The sequence below is a fragment of the Cricetulus griseus genome, chromosome 3, assembly GCF_003668045.3.
Source record: "Cricetulus griseus strain 17A/GY chromosome 3, alternate assembly CriGri-PICRH-1.0, whole genome shotgun sequence".
NCBI classification, from domain to species: domain Eukaryota; kingdom Metazoa; phylum Chordata; class Mammalia; order Rodentia; family Cricetidae; genus Cricetulus; species Cricetulus griseus.
Window position 1 is genome coordinate 209,307,762 of NC_048596.1, and position 18,582 is coordinate 209,326,343.

The following is an 18,582-nucleotide window of genomic DNA, read 5'->3' on the forward strand; positions in this document are numbered from 1 at the left end:
TAGTGTAAGTAGACAGATATGCTTGTCTATAACCACACTGAGAAAACAAAGAGCCTAGGCTGGGATGTAGCTCAGTGGTAGAGTACTTGTCCAGCATGCACAGGCTGTGTGGACCCCAGGATTGTTACAATCGAACAAAGTGAAGGCTGGCAACCTCACAGCAGGTTCCAATAGCAAGCCTGCAGTCGGAGGTTCTTTGGGATGTCAACACTTAACAGAAATGTTTTTTTCAAAGCAAATAAGTAGTCTCAAGTTGACTGGAGCTGCTAACTTTGAACCAGTCAAGGTAATCTGAGCACACCTGAGCAGACTGCCCAAACGCGGGCCTCCTGTGGTTTGGAAAGTGTCCAACGGCCAATTAATTTTTAGACACTTTGGTGATGGCTTAAAAAACAAAATAAATGCTTATTGCTTAGAGATATGCACTACAATATTTAAGGATAAAATGTCTGGGGTGTGGCCGAAGATAATGCATGTGGAGACGTACTGCTTTGGAGCTGATAGCTGTGAAGCTGGGGCTCACCATATTTCACCTCCTTTCATGTTTTATATTTTCATTGTGAAAGATCAAGCACAAGGACCCAAGTGCTTCAGAGACAACCCCACACCTACATCCCATTACTGTTTAAACAGCAGAAAACAAAACAAAACAAAACAAAACAAGAATAAGTACGAAATATGTCCCTCTCTACGGCTCCTAGCTAAACTGCCTCATTCTTACAGAAAATTTTTGAATCTCCCTTGAAAGACGACAACACAGGCCAGGCTAAGAACTCCCCCAGAGACGCACGTGGCTGCGATGACCACTTCCTCCGTGGTGATGGGCTGGGTGTGAGAGCGGTCCTGTAGGCGACGCAGCCTTTGCTCCACAGCAGCATTTCTTGACCGTCTCTTTGGGACGTTGTGTTCATCAAATGATTTCTCCATTTCCTGCAGTTAGAAAATATTGTAGAATCCTCAAGAATTCAAAGAAAAAAAAAAAAACTGGGGTAACAAACAAGGTGTCTGTCTGCTGCTCTTCTGAAGAATCCATAGGAGGGGACACCAATGAGAGGACCCTGCCATCAGAAGTGAGCACTTCAGGCCCAAGCAGCTGGGTGATCAAACCAGCCAAACCAGATTCTGAAGCTTGGCTCTAGATGGTCTGCATTAAAGGCTTAGTCCCCAGCTTGGTACTGGTGGAAAAGTGAGAAGTAGGATTGACAGCAAGGCCACCCCTTCCTCAAGATTCCAGAATCCTGTCTCTTCCTCTCTTTTTCATTCCTGGCACCAGTGTTAAGCAGCTTCCTCCACCATCTGAGGCTCCTGTCAGAGAGGACCACCTCATCACAGGATTGAAGCAGATGGGCCAGCTGTCTGAAGTACTGTGCTGAGATAAACTTTTCTTTCTAGAAGAGGTGATAGCCTCAGCTATTCTGTTACAGTAAAGGAACACTGACTAACTTGGCACAGGAAGAGAACAACAGGTACAAAGGGTGAGGAGGACACTGAAGCTCCCAGTGTGTGAAGCTTCCTCAGTAGGGATTACGGTCTCTAGGTAAACCGTTTGGCACACCTTACCCTGAAAAGCAGTCTCTTGGCAGCGACACTCAGCTTGGCCCGTTCATCTACCTTTTCTTCATCTGTAAAAAGCCACGAGAGAAAACCTGAACATCATTTGAAAGCACAGGCTTCCTCTCTGAAATGCTTTTCAAGACTGACCTGGCGAGCCCTCGAATCCAAGAGAAGGTGAACTGACTTCACAAATGGGAAGTCTCCCTTCATGAAGAGCTCATGCGTTCTCATCGCAATTCAAACCAAACTGTGTCCAGAAGGGTGATGTTTATTGTAATAGTCTGACTAAGAGGATATAAGGAGGGACCTTAGGAACAGACTGCCTTGCAGTCACCAGTGAAATCTGCTTCTTTAGTCACAGTGGCTGTTTTGTATTGCTCACTGAAGAAGCCTCTTAACTTCTACCAAAAGCTAAGGGAAGGCTTATCTGAAATTTCACCTAGGGTTCATAGCAAGGCAATTTGGAAGAAAGCAAGAACCTGATAGGCTCCAGTTTTATCTCCCCCAAAGCCCCAAATTTTAGGTCTTAAATCTAATTTGGACATGATGTGGAAGAATAAAAAGAAAAGAGATACTTGCCCTCAACCATTGGCACCTCTGAACCCGAAGGGTACCTAGGAAAAACAGAAACAGATAATGGTGATGGTTAGTGGTGGGCACACAAGCTACACATGAAACATGAAACACAATGCAAGTGAACTATCTTAAAGAGTTGTCTCGGACTACAAACAGTTGTTAGCTGACACTGTGGAGCGTGTACACACAACCCCAGCCTGGTGCACACTTGTGGAGAAAAAGTAGTACTGACAAGAAGTTATTACGTGGGACTAAGTGCACATTTCTGGTGAACCTTATGGTTTCTATACATTAACATATGATGGCATCATACAAAAATGTAAATATAAAAAGTAAGCTGTTTATAAGATGAATACAAAATCCCTTATGCCCAATGGCAGATGCTCAGTTCAAACCCTGGTTTAATGAAAGCACAAAAAATGAGAAGCACTGACTGAAGAAAAGTGTTTCTCCTCACCTGATCTGCGGGCAGTTCACACCTATAGGGGATATCAGGTATAAAAAGCAACATTCTTTGGAAATACAATTCCATAAATAAAAGTATCCTTACAGCTGAGATGGAATAATCCTGGAATCCTATGCAAACAGCATCAGGCCCACCAGGGTATTGAGAACCCCGTGTTTGAATTGCTGGAAGTACACACACGTGCCTACCTATCCGACTCCTTTCGCTCTGCTGAAGTTATAGGTTGAGTTCTAAATCGCTCAGAAGTTTTTCTGCTTTCACCAGGAGAAAGATAGCGTCTTGGTTTCCGAGACCCTCTCTCCCGTTCCGTGGGCAAGCCAATTCCTTCAGCTGATCTCTCAACTCGGGATTGGCTTTTAGGACCACAGGGCAGTGAGTGCAAAACAGGGAGAGGGAGAGAGGGAGAGAGAGAGAGAACAGAGGAAAGGCTTATGCATCTCAGTGGAAGACACAGAGCGCTAGGTTCTACATGCTGCTACCATGCGCATCGCATCTGCAGGTGGAACATTCCAGAGACCCACTCCTCTAGATCCCAATTAGTAGGCAGAAGCAGAATGGTAGTGTGTGAGCCATTTCTTGTACATTCTGCCCTGCACACACTTGTGAGCTAAGCTAACAGGACACACCATGGGTGGAGAAGTGAACCGTCTGCCAAAGACGTGCAAGTGACATATCGGAAGGATGCTGGGAACATCACCTACAGTTCAGGTTTCTTGCTGGCTCTGGCTGACTCCAGAAACACATTTCGGAGCTGGGCAACGGAGACTCTGGTGTCCAGCATGCTGGCTTCTGCACCAGGCCCTTCTGCCCTGGAACTCCGCAGCTCCAGCTCCTGGTTTGGGGCTACATCCTTGTGTCTGGGGGCCTGGAGCTGAGGGGGACCTGTGTAATCCGACAGGGAGCGGGCCAGGACCTTGCGCTTCTTTGGAGAGGCCTCTTTTGTGTGACTGGTCAATGTGGCATCTTGGGACACAGGACCACTCTGAACATACAGAACCATTGCACTCCGGTCAGTTCTCTGAGTGGGCTGCTGTTGAATTCGCCGCTCCCTCTCAGGTTCTACGGCGATGGAGTGAATGGTGGACTCATCTAAATCTTCATTACCAGAGGGATCTTCGTGGCCTCTCACCAGGCTGTCATCTTCCGAGGTCAAGAGTGATTTGGGGCTCCTCTCCGGAGTTTCAGGGGCAAGCACATCTTTTGCTTTTGATTCACAGATACGCAGTCCTGGAGCATTCCTCGACCCACCTTCTAGAATCTTCAAGGTAGTAGATTTTATGACATTTGGGGTGGTTGACTCCACCCAGCTGCATTCAGATGTGCTTTCTGGGGTATCCACGGTCACCAGCTTGATGGCATGAACAGGGTCAGCTGGAAGGACACAGCTCCGGCTTGGCCGTAGTGAGCTCACTACCTTGCTGGTGACCCTATTGAAGGCAGAGCTTTCTGACTGGATAGACAGGAAATGCGCAGGTCCTGGCTGTTGCCTCCTCTGAGTTAAGGACTCTGAGGTGAGTTCAGGGCTGCTTGGAGCACTCTCCTCTTTCACCAATTTTTCTCTAACTTTAACTCTTAAGAAAAAAATAGGATTTATGTTGTGGTGTGTAAATCACCGAAGGGGAAGGGAGCATGCACAGAACACGGATGGCCTTGGAGCCAATGCAGAAAGAGCAACATGTGGAAATGCATTTGGGCACTGAACACAGACACCTAGTGCTTGCCAGTTAAATGAAGTGAAATCTCCAAATCTGCATTCATATTCTAGTGTGGCCCCAAAGTCTCCCTGCCCAGTTAAACTGAGAGTCACATTAGAATAAGCCCATTCACTGAATCGGCTTATTCTAATGAAATACTTAGCCGCCCCGGGAGACTTCATTCATACACATCACTGTAAGCATTAGTGTACAGGAGGCAATGCCTAGTTCAGGACCCTGTACAAGTCCAGACCCAGGTGTGGCTGTTGCGGGTGGCTGGCTGTGCCAAGGAAACATATATTCTTCGGGGAGACAGCCACTTCACTGCCCAGTGGATAGGTGGGCATTTGTGATTACTTACGTTTCCAACTGAGCTTCATTGCTTAGTTACCTCTCGAAGCACTACACACATACTCGTCGCAGACTTTGGAGGCTAAGCTGACTATGTCATCTGAACCCAAGACATGGTCAGTTTGGATGTCATTACTCATGACCACACCACCACAGGAATGTTAGGAAGAAGGCATTTGTTAAGAGAATCATGAGGCCTTAGCTCTCTCCCATTGATGCTGCACCTTAATTAAAAACCAACTTAAGGAGGGTTTGTTTTTCGTTGTTTCTGATTTTTAAATATTTGACAGCAAAACTGAAAATGATGTCAAAAGTTACTGACTGTTCCCATCTCTGCAGAAGCCGGCTAACCCTGGGGGACCTTACCTGCCCTTCCCAGAACTCAGTACTCTCTACCTTTAAAATGTAAACAGTAGGGTGGGTGGGAGGGGAGGGTGCTGCCTAGCATGCATGAGGCCCTGTATTTGGTCTCCACCACAGGGGAAGAAAAGACTCATGCCACAAGGTAAGGAGGCTTTTGCAGAGCACATGCCTTCCTACTTAGCAAAGGTAACACATTCAACAACATAAGCACCCCTTATGTTACATTTTGAAATACCACTTGGTGCAGTGCTAGTGGGGAAACCATTGACCTAAGTGGATTGCTGACCAGACCCAACTCTTAGGAAGTACGCACGGCTTTGGGGATAGGAGAAGAGATTCTTTGGGAAAATGTAAAAGTCTCATTTCACTTAGACGAGTGAGCAAAAGTGACTGTTTATCATATACATATCATAGAATGGCCGCATTTAGGCTCTGTCCAACTCATACAACATGCCAATTTGTTTTCAAAGAGCCATCAGCAGACTTCCTTGAGGAAGCACCAAAGACACACATAAAAGTAGTTACTGTGGGTGTTTGGAAAAAGCACTCAGAGCTGTCACTTCTCTGAGACGAGGCAGCAGTGGAGGAGGCTGCTTGGAAGACTGAGCTGCAGTCAAGCTCCCCTGTGGGATGTGTGCTCCTTATCTGAGGCTGTCTCAGGAGAACAAAGTCTCGGTCAGAAACTCAATATATGGGACCTTTGTCTGGCCAGTGACTTGCTCATTCTTAGTTTTCCCGCCTCTCTCCATCATGAAATGATCAGAGTGTTTGCTGTTGGGCCACATGCCCTACATTTAACTATTGAAAACTAGCTACTGGTTTGGAAACAGGCAAACTGAAGCTGGTGCAGAAAAGGGATGTGAGGGCAGGGTAGGATGGCCTGGAGGAGGTGTTCATTACTGCCCCCTGCTGGCCAGTTCTGAAGTGAGTTGGCAAGAAAGTGAGCAAGCAAGGAAGTGTGTTAAGACAGAGACAAGCGAACCAGGACAGAGAATAAGTGTCAGTGTGGACAGGGCAATCTGGGAACACATACGACTAGGAAGCAGCTTATTTTTGAAAACATGGTTTTCAGAGGCGTTGCAAAGAGGGAGAGGAGCACAAGTGTCAGCTAAGTGTGGCAGAGCAAGGAGAGGTGACAGGAGTAGGAAGACATCCACCATGCATTAGCCACACACTTCCAACCTGGGCTGTACCTGGAAGGCCAGTTGATAAGTGAAGGTGTATCCCCTTCGGCATCTTTTTGCAGAAACCACTCATGGGTGGCCTTCCCTGTACTACCATGCACAAGAAACAAAACTTTAGGACATTACTATTAAAATGCTGATGCCCACACTCATAACATTTCACTATAAGCAAAACCCAAAGGTTGCTTTTAGTTAAGATGCTCAAACTGGATTTTGAAAAGACATAATGTACATGGTACCTTTAGAGTTTACATTTACTTCTTGGAATTTCTGGGTCATTTGGCTAGCCACAAAAAGCAAGAAGTGAAAATAAATAAATCTAAGGCCACTAGAAAAAATGAGTTTTAGTCACCGACATGAGTCTGTTATAGTCATACTCTGGTCACACTTATGAGAAGTTGGGATTAAAACGTAAGGCAACTTAACTTCCATAAGTTTCACTGAGGCACACAGGTAGACAGACAAATGTAAAAAGTGTCCATGCAAATGGATACACACCAAACAAAGGAAGTAAATAAAAAGAAACTTGGTGAGAGTGAATCTCTTATCTGCTGTTACACAGTTCCCTTTTATGTTTTTTTTTTTCTTTATCAGTTACAGATGTCATTTTGTAACCTGGTCAACAATCGGGCAAATGTTTATTAAACTCCTATTAGGTATTAAGTACAGCATTAAATACTCTGAGAGGCAACACAGGCAACAGAGTGAAAAGGGACTCATCCTAATCACGAAAATTCTTGTATCCCATTAAGATGGCATTCAACTTACACATTTATCCCCTAACACTTAGTCAGACACAATGCAAGGCAGAATGTATCAGAGTCATTAAGAACAAGCTGAGATACTTTTGATAAAAAGTATAGGCATGGAGAGCCTGTTAATGTAAAGTAGCTACAGGAAGAATAACCCTACCACAGACTGTGTCTTTTTATGATTTGCAAAGAAAACACAGAAAGCCTCCCCTGAATTAGTGCAGCAGCCATGGATGAACTTGAATGGTTGTTACTCCTGCCTCTACCTTCCCAGTCCTAGGATTACAGGCATGAACCAGCACGGCACAGACCGGTTCATAATGTGCTGGGGATTGAACCTGGGCTTCATGTGCATTAGATAAGCACTCTACCAACTAAGCTACATTCTCCAGACTTAAATTTTATTGGGGAGGGGCGTTGAGGGTGAGCCAAGACCCTGCTGTGCAGAGGCTACCTCCACTGGGAGTCACTGGGGGCAGAACAAGGAAGAAGTAACTCCAGATCAATGGCTTGGCCTTTGATTGGCCTTTGGAAGTGATTGATCAGAGGAGAACAGTATCCCCAGGAAGAACACCCCATCTGTAGCCAGCCAGAGTTACCCAGTGAAACCCTGTTTCGAAAGTAAAAGAAAACAAACAAAACCTTTGCAACAGCAAAGATTCACCAGCTTTGATTACAGAAGGGTGGGATTCTGTCACATCATTCAGTTTAGCCAACTGATGAGTCACGTGTGTGGGAGACTGCTGCTTTGTACACAAGTGTGGGTAAGGCAATGGCCACAGTCCTGGACACAGTTTACACTGGAAGTCTCACTTGCAATCATCAACTGCTATATATTACAGGCTGGCATTTTATTCATTGGAACTGCCACTTGCCAGTAAGGACAGAATTAAGTGAAAACCCAAAAGGAATGAGTTAACCTTTATTAGCAGCCAAAGTTGGCAGGGTAAGGTTGAACAGCAGATATTTGGTGTAGCAGGGAAGTGACCATGATTTCCCTTGTAACAGAATGGATCTGTGAGGAGCAGCAGAAGGGTCCTCTTTGGAGAATGGATCTGAGACCAGCTTCCTAGGCTCTGCCCTGATGTCCACAGGACATGGTAGAGAGCTGCTAGCGGGAGCTGGTAGGAGTCAAGGCAGGATGAATGCCAGGTGCTACACTTTGCTGCAGATATCTCAACAGGGTGTGGACAAATGAGCTGCAACCAGAACCATGAGGCCCGGAGGCTCTAGAGATTGTTTCAGGACTCAACACTCTCGTTGAGGGATGAGCAAACAGCAAAGGAAGAACTCCTGTGTCTATCCTGTGCTTCACCTGCCTAGGCAGTAGACATTGTTGTTTCATTACTGAATAAGTCACCCAGTGGGGGCAGATACAAGCTCACACTTAGGCTAATCTGATATATGTCATTGAGCTCTGGTATGTGCAGAATACACAGGTAGATTAACTCTGAGAAGTAACATAGATGATTCAGGCCATCAAACGCTGGCTCTGTAGCAGGTAAGAAGGATGTGTCTGTAGCCCCAGCACTCCAGAGGCAAAGATGGGCAGGTCTCTGCAAGGTCTCAAGGCCAGCCTGGTCTACGTAGGGAATGTTACCTTGTCTCAGGGCAAGGGGTATGATTTACTTGTCCCCAGGTACCCAAGGCCAGCCCTGTTCAGACTATAACCCACCAAAGGGAAACTCTTCTAAGGTCAAGTTTCAGCTCTGTTCTCCATGACATCTCCACTGTTGGGTTCAAGTCACTAAGGACACAATCTGGGAGACAAAGTGCTGGATAGGGACTGGGGTGCAGTGAATAGGGGTAACCAACAAGGCCTTTCCAGAAAGTCAGCTCTGAGAACAGGTTGTCAAGCTGAATTTCCTTCTCCTCCTTTTAGTTACATAACACACATGAGGTGACAGGTGATGCTCAGGCACATGGCCGCTGGAGACCCCAGGTTGTGAGCTTCTACATTTTCCCTCAGAAAATAACAACTGTGTGCTTTTGTCTGTCTGCCTGTTTCTCAATAAGAAAATAAGAGTTGAATAAGGGATTAAACAAGAGTTCGGGATTCAGGACTTTGTTAGGAGCAGGCGTTCATATTTCCTAAGGCTGAGTAATCCACAGGGTTATCTACCACACTGATAATAACATTGTTGGCTAAAAAGTATTGGCACTTTTGTGTCCACACCCACCCTTGCTGAATTCACAAGCAACAGTTCATCTGGAAAGCAGCCTTTTCAGATGATGCAAAACTTGGAGTTCCAAGGGTTTGGAAGCATCCAAAAAGTGGGGCTGGGCCTGACTTATAGCCCTCCCCCCATTTCCTCACATGTATACTCTTCATTTTCTTCACAATAAAATGTGCATCAATTCCCAAGCATGTGATAGGATGAGCTAAGGACCGTACAGCATCCAGCCCTCTACCCAACATTTAATTTAAAAATCTTCTCGATCATTTTATGGAATACTAAAAACTTCCAAAACAAATATAAATGGCCCCCAAACTGTTATTTCACTAGTAATATTTCACATTGTTCCCATACAAGGAAGCAGTTGTCATAAGAAAATCTGACATTAGATTCTTCATTTTCTTGGATGGACCTTTTTTTTTTATTTCTAAGTCAGCATCTGTTGAGTTTCTTTGTGCTACATGCAAATCATATGAAGAGGGCCAATTGGTAAGGCAGCTAGGGAGGTAATGGTATTTGCCACCAAGCTAGATGACCTGAGTTTGATCACCAGGTCCCTCATGGTGGAAGGAGAGAACAGACTCTTGCAAGCTGTCCTTTGATCTTCACAAGCACAATACATCACACTGAGAATGCACACGTTCACATATATGCACACACACAATAAATAAATAAATAAAATGTAATAATAAAAATATGCACATGATTTCCTTTTATATAAAGCCAAACAGAGCACAGCACTTCTATGAAATGTGCACTTCTAGGCAAGACACCCCTCTTTAAAATACGTGGGAATGGGTCTCTCTGTTTCTCAGTGTCAAGTGCTTTAGTCCCAAGGCTGAACAAATGTCTTCAAAAGACCTCCTTATGCAGTCTAGTTATCTCAGAGGCTGGTATCTAAGCGTCTAAGTCTATATGACTGAGTACATGAGGACAGGCTTGGGGCTTATAAAATGTCAGCACCTAAAATGTTAGCCGCAGATGCATCACTGCTATGTAAGACGGAGTAGATGTTTACCACCGTATCCCGGTGAACACAGCAAAAGATGCTCCCAGCATGTACTTCAATACAATACATATGCATTCATTCTTATATGTGTGTTGTATATATATCTATGTGTCACACACAATTGTTCCCCCAGAATAAATTTTCTTGACTCCAGGTTCCCAGCCCTTCTCAACACCCATAAAGCTGTTGCTTGCTTGAATTGAAGAGGGTGGTCAACTTCTAGCTCTGAGTAGAACTTGTTGGGATACTGTAGAAATTACAAAGTATCTCTACAGTGAATGGGGACTGGTGGAGACCTCTGTGATAGCCGAGGCAGAACAAGCGGTCAGGGCTTACCTGGCTCGGGCCTCCGCAGGCACTGGTGAGTCACTGGGGTGGCTTGGGGAGGTGGGCTGCTGCAGTGGTGAGCTGGACATCTGCTTTGGGGACCTTGGCACTTCAGGGAAGGAGGTGCCTCGCTCAGAAAAGAAAGCAGGGGAACCATCTTCTGTAACCGGGGGCTCTTGGACTCGTCGCTGGTTCTCCAAGTTGAGCAGTAGCTCCTGGTCAGACATGTTGCTCCCCAGGGAGGTGCGGTCCTGAGACTCTATTAAGCTGGTCCTGGGGCCTGGCTCTGCTCTGGAGTGCAAGGAACCGATATCCTTGCTCGGTTCTTCCTGCTTGTCACCTTTTCCTCGTCTCTCACCTGTATCTGGGTCCTTCCGAGACTTGGCATATCGAGACAAGTATTCCGAGTCAGCTTCGGGGTCCAGAGTCAGCCCATACTTTTCTGCCAGCTGCCGCCTCCTCTCTGCTTTGTACCTTGCGATCCTTTCCGCTTTGGACTCCAGACTGTGGGTATCCATGGAGCTGGAACTATGGATGCCTGAGGTTTCTGTGCAGTACTTAGATGGAGTTTGTTTTTCTAAGGAAGACCCAGGAGTGTCTTCCTCTTCATTAGATCGCCCTACAAGAAGACCACAGGTTAAAACATAGCAGGCTAAAGCACATTCCGCCATTTAACACACAGAGCCCACCACACTGCCTAGCACTCACAGAGGGCCCAGCCTGAAGGTCCCAGCTCACCTAGGCTGGCTGATGGAAGGAGTCTGGGATTTGCCAGGAAAAGTGGGAAAGCAGAGAGCCACATGGCGTCTGATCCCCACATTCTCCCAGGGTATTTAAGCATTGTATTTAAGTACATGTTGGGAACATCTTTTGCATTTATTCCCCTTTATTTATTTTTATGTTTTGTTTCTGAGTTTAATATTTCATATGAGGCCAAAGGGCAAGTTCAGATTCTTCTAAAAAAAAAAAGGCAGTAGACACCAGAGCATTTGTTGATTTACAAAGAGATGGGCTGTGGTTTCACGTTGATCAGAGTGGTATCTGCACTTACAGATGTGGTTTTTCCCAATTGCCCACACACATGCAAACACATGTACGCTTCAAAATGTTGGATTATTTATGAGAGCATTTGAGACCTTTCAGTCACTTGCTAGGCTGTGAAATCAACTTCTACATGGCTCTAAGTAATGCTGACTCATTCATTATTTGGAGCTTTCTTTATCTGTTTTTTAAGTCCACTTGAATGAAACACATGCCCACATTTTCAAGTTTCCAATGGCTTCTTTTGAATTAGAACAAGATTAACCAGAATTTACTTTGGGGTTGGTATGAAATGGAAAGAGGAATATGTCTTGGCTAGCTTGATTCCTTACATCTTAATAAATAATTCTTTCTTGGTTGTGCATGCCTATAACACCAGGACATGGCCGAAGCAGGGCAACAGTGAGTTTAAGCCAGTGTGAGCTAGATAACTTATGTCTAAAACAAACCTTAATTTCCTCACTATATTTGATGGCTAAATTAAATGTTATATGGATGAAGACATTATATATATGCAAGGGTTTGTTTCTGGGTATGAATTCTGGGTATAGATTCTTGGCTTTTCATGTAGTACTCTATCAGAAGCCACCAATACCAGCAAACAGTGGCATTATGCTATGAGATCAGGAACTCCCTCTGAAGAGGAAATTGGAAAACAATGGCTAGGAAAAGCAGCACTTCAGAGCCTGGAACCAAGCTGGGAAGCTCAGTCCTGATTGTATGGTTCCCTCTGAGTTCAGGTCAGGTAATTAACATCCAAAACAGTGACTAAGCCAAGTCATGCTCAGCATGTTGCAAATCAATATGCAATACATTTACACACATGAAAATAGAAATGAATTCTGAGAGTAGCAACAGGCATTTACTAATAGGCATTGACAGCAGATTCTGGGCTGAGACATGAGAGTATGGGGAAATGGACACCGTGTGTGCCTCTGATGGGCCCCTCTCTAAAGGAGCCCGATAAACTTAAGAAACCACACACTGTTGGCTGTAATGCTTAATATGCATCGTCAACTTGACTAGATTTGGAGTATTTTTCAGAGGTTTAATTGAAAAGTGAACATCTACCCTGATGTGTGTGGCACCACTAAACTGAATAAAAAAAGGTGAAAAATAAAAAAAATGAGGGGAGCAGCAATAGCATCCATCCCCCAACTCCTGACTATGGGTGTCTGTGACCAGTTGTTTCTGGCTCCACGGGCCTAATGCCTTCCCTGTCATGATGGACACATTATTCCTTCAAACTGTGAATCAAAGTTAACGTTTCCTTCCTTTAGCTGCTTTAGTTGGTATTTTTATTCTGGTGTCAGGCACCTCATTCCCCAGTACCACAGGATCAAGCAGGTGAAGGTGTGATATGACAAGCACCCTGTCTAGCATGGTCAAATACTCACCAGTGTGGGGGCTGGCAGGGTCTGTGGCGCGCATGTATCTGGGTGTATCTTCCTCCAGCAGTCGATGAGTCACTAGCCCTGTGCAGCTCTGCAACAGGATGGGCTGGGGGTCATTTTCTATTCCTTCTAAGCGCCTGGCAATTCTTTCTTTTCTGCACAGTAGACCAAAGAAAACCACAGTGAGTGTGGAAAAAAAATGATGCCAAGGGACCAGTTAATCACTGCTGCGATAAATGTCTCTACCCACCAGGAGTGACACAAGTATGTTACCTTTTCATCTCTAAAAAGTCTTTTCTCTTTGGCTCGAAGATTTTTCTTAACTCCGCAACTACAACAGAGCAGAAAAGAACAAAAACAGTGTGGTGTTTGGTGGTTCTACTCTTGTTTCATTCACTCATGCAACACACTAGAGAAGACTCAAATAGCTGTTCTCAGCTCCCATGCTACACTACCAGCTTCCTGCTCCCTTGGAGTTTGTTTTCCGGTAGGAGGGAGACACTAAACAAGTAAGTGTGTGCGCACAGCCCCCTGCACACACGTCACACGTTAGGCTAACAAGTAAACTCATACAGGCTAAGACTGAGTGGTATCTCACTCAGTCACAGGAGGCTTAACCAACAAGGCCTCTTTAGTAAGTTTGTTTTTGTTTGTTTTGCTTATCAGGAATTTCAGTGTCTATCTATCTTAAATTTGGCTATGTTTACTGATGTATCTGAAATTTTTAGTTTGAAAAACTTTGGCAAAGTATATGCTATCAGCTCCCGTAGGGCCATCTGCAAGCTCCTACCATGCATACACAGCCACTCTTACTGCACCCTGTCATTTAATCTGTAAGCATCTGTCAGTACATGACTATGTTTCCTTTAACCACAGTTGAAATCAGGTCCCAAGACTCTGCTAGAGCTTTGCTGGAAGGAAGTGGTAACATTTGCTCCAAACCTATAATCTAGGAGGATGGTGTGATTCTCCCAGAGTCTGGAGAACCAGGAGACATGCTTTGGTGTGGCTGAAGGTTCTAGCAGGACATTGACTACAGGGCAGACTGAGATGATGAGCAATTGCTTCTTTGGAGAGGTGGCCAAAGTTGGCAGAGAATGGCTCTTAATCTGTCTCTATCTTCACTATGTCAATTCTTAAGAGGGCCTAAAGGCAAGAAGTTAGCAGAAAAAGAGGGAAGGGCCAAAAGACCACCGGGATAGAAGGAGGGGCTATCAGGACATAGTGTGGAGCTAGCAGGAAATGCTGACTCATAGGAGAAATGCACTGAAGGGGCAATTAAGACGTGGTATCTAATTAATCAGTAACTATTGTTGCTCTGCTAGGGATTGAACTCAGGGCTTCCTGAATACTAGTCAAGGTCTCTGTCACTGAGCTAAAACCCACTTCAAGTTCTGTTGTTGCTTTTTAAAAGGCCATTTTAACAACGAGTCAAACTGCATATACGTAAATGTGATTTTCATAATGGTCTTTGTGCTCAGTGACTGAAGTAGGGTATTTATTTTTTAATGACCATTTGCCTTAAAATTTTTGCAGATGGGGATAGAGGTATGGCTCGGCAGTTAAGAGACCCAGGTTCTATTCCTAGCACCCACAAGAAGGCTCACAACCATCAGTAACTGCAGTTCCTGGGGTTCTGATGCCCTCTTCTGACCTCTGCAGGCATAAGGTACACACATGGCACACACACATACATTCAGGAAAAACATTCAAGGCACACATGAAAACAACTAGGCACATACATGATGCATATACATATATGCAGGAAAAAACTAACACTAATCCTGGCCCTAACCCTTTAAACTCTTTAAACAATTTTTATGTGATTTCAGATGTAGAAGCTCTCTAAGACACCCCTTGTGACATGCCAACATTTTACTATGTTATTTTATTCCTTTTCCCTTTCTGTGAATACTTTCATTATACTCTCAAGACACTTAAGAGCAAGCTGCAGTATTTCTTTTTATCCTAAGATCCTTCAATGTGAATTCCCTTAAAACGAGCAATAGAAATACTTCCTAAAGTAAGAGTCAACACCCATAATCAATCCAATTGACTGAATGTTGTTCCATAACTGAAACTTCTAAATAGCACAGGTTCCATATACTAGTCAACATATAGTCCAGCTATTAGCAACCATAGATGGTCTAATTTCCCTGGAAGGAAAATTATTTTCTGTTTTCAAATGCATTGATTTTTGATTAAACTAAATTATCCATTTTACAGCTACAGCCATGGGCTCTTTTGAGTAATTCTGAATGGTCCTTCTGCATCCATGAGTCTTTTGCCGTTTCTGGTAAGAGTTCATGGGTCAGTTTTCAATTAAGGCCTTTAAGGGAACTGGAGAGTAGGGTTCTCACATTCATGCACCTATTTGCCAGACATTCTTTGTAAGAAGAGTATGACCACCAGTATTCAGGATTATTTGGTCTTCCAAGGGTTTGTCTTGGGAAATAGAGTTAGTTCTTCACCCTCTGTGAGAGACTAGGGTGTTTTGGTAAAGACAGCACTTAATTTAGTCTGTCTCAAACTCAAGTATAGCAGAAGCTTGGATAGAAAAGTCAGTGGTAGCATGCTGCCAAGACCATGTTCTTCCCCATCCTGGGACAGCCTGAGAGCACAGGTCTGACTGGAGGTGACTTAAACATTGCCGTGACTTCATAGGAGGGTGCCAGTACGAGGCAGGAAGTAAACACCACCGAACTAGAGGACTCACAGGGAAGGGTAATGGCTCAAAGTTATGAGGTTTCTTTTGGAATAGTGAAGACACCCTAATATTGACTATGGTGATGGACATACAATTGTGTGAGTGTGTCAGGAGCCAATGACGCATGCTGTTTACATGGATGAACTGTGTGGTGCATGAACTATATCTTTTTTTAAAAGAAATGAGATTTTGTGTATTTATTTATTGATTGATTATGTATACAGTGTTCTGCCTACACGTATACCTGCAGGTCAGAGAAGGCACCAGATCTCATTACAGATGGCTGCAAACCACCATGTGGTTGCTGGGAATTGAACTTAGGACCTCTGGAAGAGCAGGCAGTGCTCTTATCCTCTGAGCCATCTCTCCAGCCCACTATATCTTAATAATAACATTAGAGACAAGACGCACCTCTATTTCTTAATTCTAAAATGGAAAATCTATTTAATATTATGTTTACATAGGCAAAAATTTATTTTATCTACATATATATTATATTTATTTGTATGTGTTTGTCTGTGTGTGTTTGTAGGTTCGTGTATGCCACGGCTTCTGTGTATAGGCCCAGAGGACAGCTTTTGGGGGTCAGCTTTCTCCTTCTACCCTGTAGGTTCTGGGTCATCAGATTTGGTGGCAGGGGTTAAGGCATCTCAATGGCCCTTTGGTAGTAAAGATTTCTATTCCCCTCATCAACAGGAATGTTAATGATATGATGAGTCCAAGAGAGAAAAGAAACAGCCATCTTAATGTTCCCTTTTACAGAAGCAGAAACCTTTCACTAAGTGAACAAAGCGGTGTCTACAAACTTAAAAACAAGCATAAAACTCTATGTTGTTGAAATAAAATGGTGCTGGGATACAGCTAGTGCAGTGCTTGTCTGAGAGCCCAAGTACAGGCCAGTGATGAACAAACAACACAAATAACACAGCCCGGGTTTGTAATTCATTAGTTTGTCAGCATTATACTGCTAAGAGCCAACAAGCAGAACACTGACAGATTCTGCTGAGGAGACCAGATCTTCCTATCACACCTGCTCCTAATCAAGGACATCAAAACTAAGGCAGGAAGAAGCCTGGGGCCGAGGTGGGGCTTGGGAACATTTTTTGAGGTGCTGTCGAGTGTCGTGGGATATTTTGATTGCACTGTGACACTTCGAGATTGTTAAATAAAGTTTACTTTGAATCAGGGAGGCAGAGCCAGCAACTAGTTGACTGGAATTAACCATAGAGAGGGCAGCAATTTGGATAGAGAAGACACACAGGAAGGAAAGGGCAGGGACTAGAGCTTGAGCTGTCTTTTGGTTCTGGGACAAGGGAAGAGACTCATCTCTTATAGTGCCTCTTGCCGAAAAAACAGGACCAGCTAATTGCTATAGAACCTCTCTAGGCTAGCAGGTTTTCACTCCAGCCTTTGACTCCTGAGTCTTACTGATAAATAAATAGAATGATAGAGGCTTAGTTTAACCTATGTATTGTGGCTACAGCAAAGCCAGGGAGAAGGACTGGAAGCCCTACCAGGCTGAGTGGCTGGTGAGATGCTGACTGCAGGGCCACAGGGCCACAAACAATAATTAAAATCTCAGTAGATTAATGTGCAGCCAGTAAGCTGACAGCACAACATCAGTAGAAGGCTAAAACCTTATGAGTTTAGAAACACAAATCTATTTAGTACATATGGTTAAACACTTCAATTCGGAAAAACTACTTATTTCATAATCAACTGTATGAACTTTGGAATGAAACGGGTCAATAACCTTCTGTGTTTTCAATGTTGAAATGACAGTATGAGTTTTCAGGAACCAACAGCTCTCCCTGTCTCCTAACCAACCACACTGTTGCTCACTGAAGTAGTTATCCAGAGGAACTGGGGCAGAGAAAACAGAAGAGGGAGGCTTTCACTGGCAGGGAATGAGCTTTGTTTGCCATGTGGATCTGTGCCTGATCAGGCAACACTTGACGGCTACAGCGGAACCAAACTGTTCCCTTTCACACTTAGTTTTGGTCATAACCCTAGATGTTTAACACAGCTTTCTCAGTGGAAGTGGGTGCCTTTGTCCTTTACAAAGACTCTGAACAGTTTGAAGGGATATTTCATCTCATGCCAGAGCACACAGCCACCCAGGGGTGAATTCTCTACAGCATAGTCCTGCCATGAACGTATCTAACCATCTGCCTTCCTGAACACTCAAGGTGAGTGTGAGCTCGAGTATGGGCCACCTCCTACCCTGGGAGCGGTGCCAGTGCTGTGACAGCCAGCCCCGCTTTCCACAGTGTCAGGCTCTTGTTCTCAAACTAAGGGCACAGTCTCCAGTCTTTCAAGAGTTAGGCTACACATTCACCTAACTCTCAGTGTGGTACATTTGTCATCTCTTGCTGTGCCCAACCTATAAATTAAATGTGATCACACATATACAATCACAGGAAGGAAAGTGGCACACTGAGTATTAGCACTGTCCCAGTTTCAGATGTATACTGGGAATCTTGGGGACACATTTCCCCCAGATGGGGGCGGTGGTGCTACAATTTTAGCCACTCTTCATATGAAATCTTACTTATATCCTTGTATCTCTCCACATTATTCCTTGGGTGCAGTACACAATAAAGCATACATTTCACCTGGCAGCTGTATAGATATGGAAAAACTGAAGTATGCTTTGTTAAGTTCTGCTCTCCAGCCAAGCCTTGGAACGTTTTCAAGTGCCCATCCTTAGAAGACTCTGTCTGGGCATATCATCTTCGTCTGCTTAGCTCTTTGGGATGCATTCCAGGTCATCCATGCGCCTTTGAAACTGGATTTGATTTCTATTAAAAAAAATGTCTTCTGATCTAATTTCTTTGAAACCTTTTTTCCCTTTCAGAGCAGAGGGGAGGGGAGAAACCCACAAAAACCTGTTCTTTCTTTAACTTGATTTTTCTAAAGGAAGGGCTCCATTGCTCTGTTTGGATACAGACATTTTGGATCCAAGTGATCATTCCTCATGCTATAGT

General features: G+C 44.3%; 1 protein-coding gene across 8 annotated transcripts in view; it reads right to left on the reverse strand.

The window, feature by feature from the left end:
• The window catches only part of Svil (supervillin), a 190,962-nt gene that overhangs the window by 55,292 nt on the left and 117,088 nt on the right, over window positions 1–18,582 (reverse strand). For 3 of the 8 annotated variants that reach the window (XM_035442780.1, XM_035442779.1, XM_035442777.1), the window contains 9 exons: window positions 13,162–13,219; window positions 12,892–13,043; window positions 10,463–11,072; window positions 6,198–6,278; window positions 3,298–4,167; window positions 2,785–2,949; window positions 2,134–2,168; window positions 1,561–1,622; window positions 791–930 (listed from right to left, as the gene is read on the reverse strand). In XM_035442780.1, the coding sequence (XP_035298671.1) occupies window positions 791–930; window positions 1,561–1,622; window positions 2,134–2,168; window positions 2,785–2,949; window positions 3,298–4,167; window positions 6,198–6,278; window positions 10,463–11,072; window positions 12,892–13,043; window positions 13,162–13,169 (2,123 nt within the window). In that variant the 5' untranslated portion in view covers window positions 13,170–13,219. The remainder of the gene's footprint in view (window positions 1–790; window positions 931–1,560; window positions 1,623–2,133; window positions 2,169–2,784; window positions 2,950–3,297; window positions 4,168–6,197; window positions 6,279–10,462; window positions 11,073–12,891; window positions 13,044–13,161; window positions 13,220–18,582) is intronic. The other 5 variants (XM_035442778.1, XM_035442781.1, XM_035442782.1 and 2 more) reach the window with 5 other exon arrangements.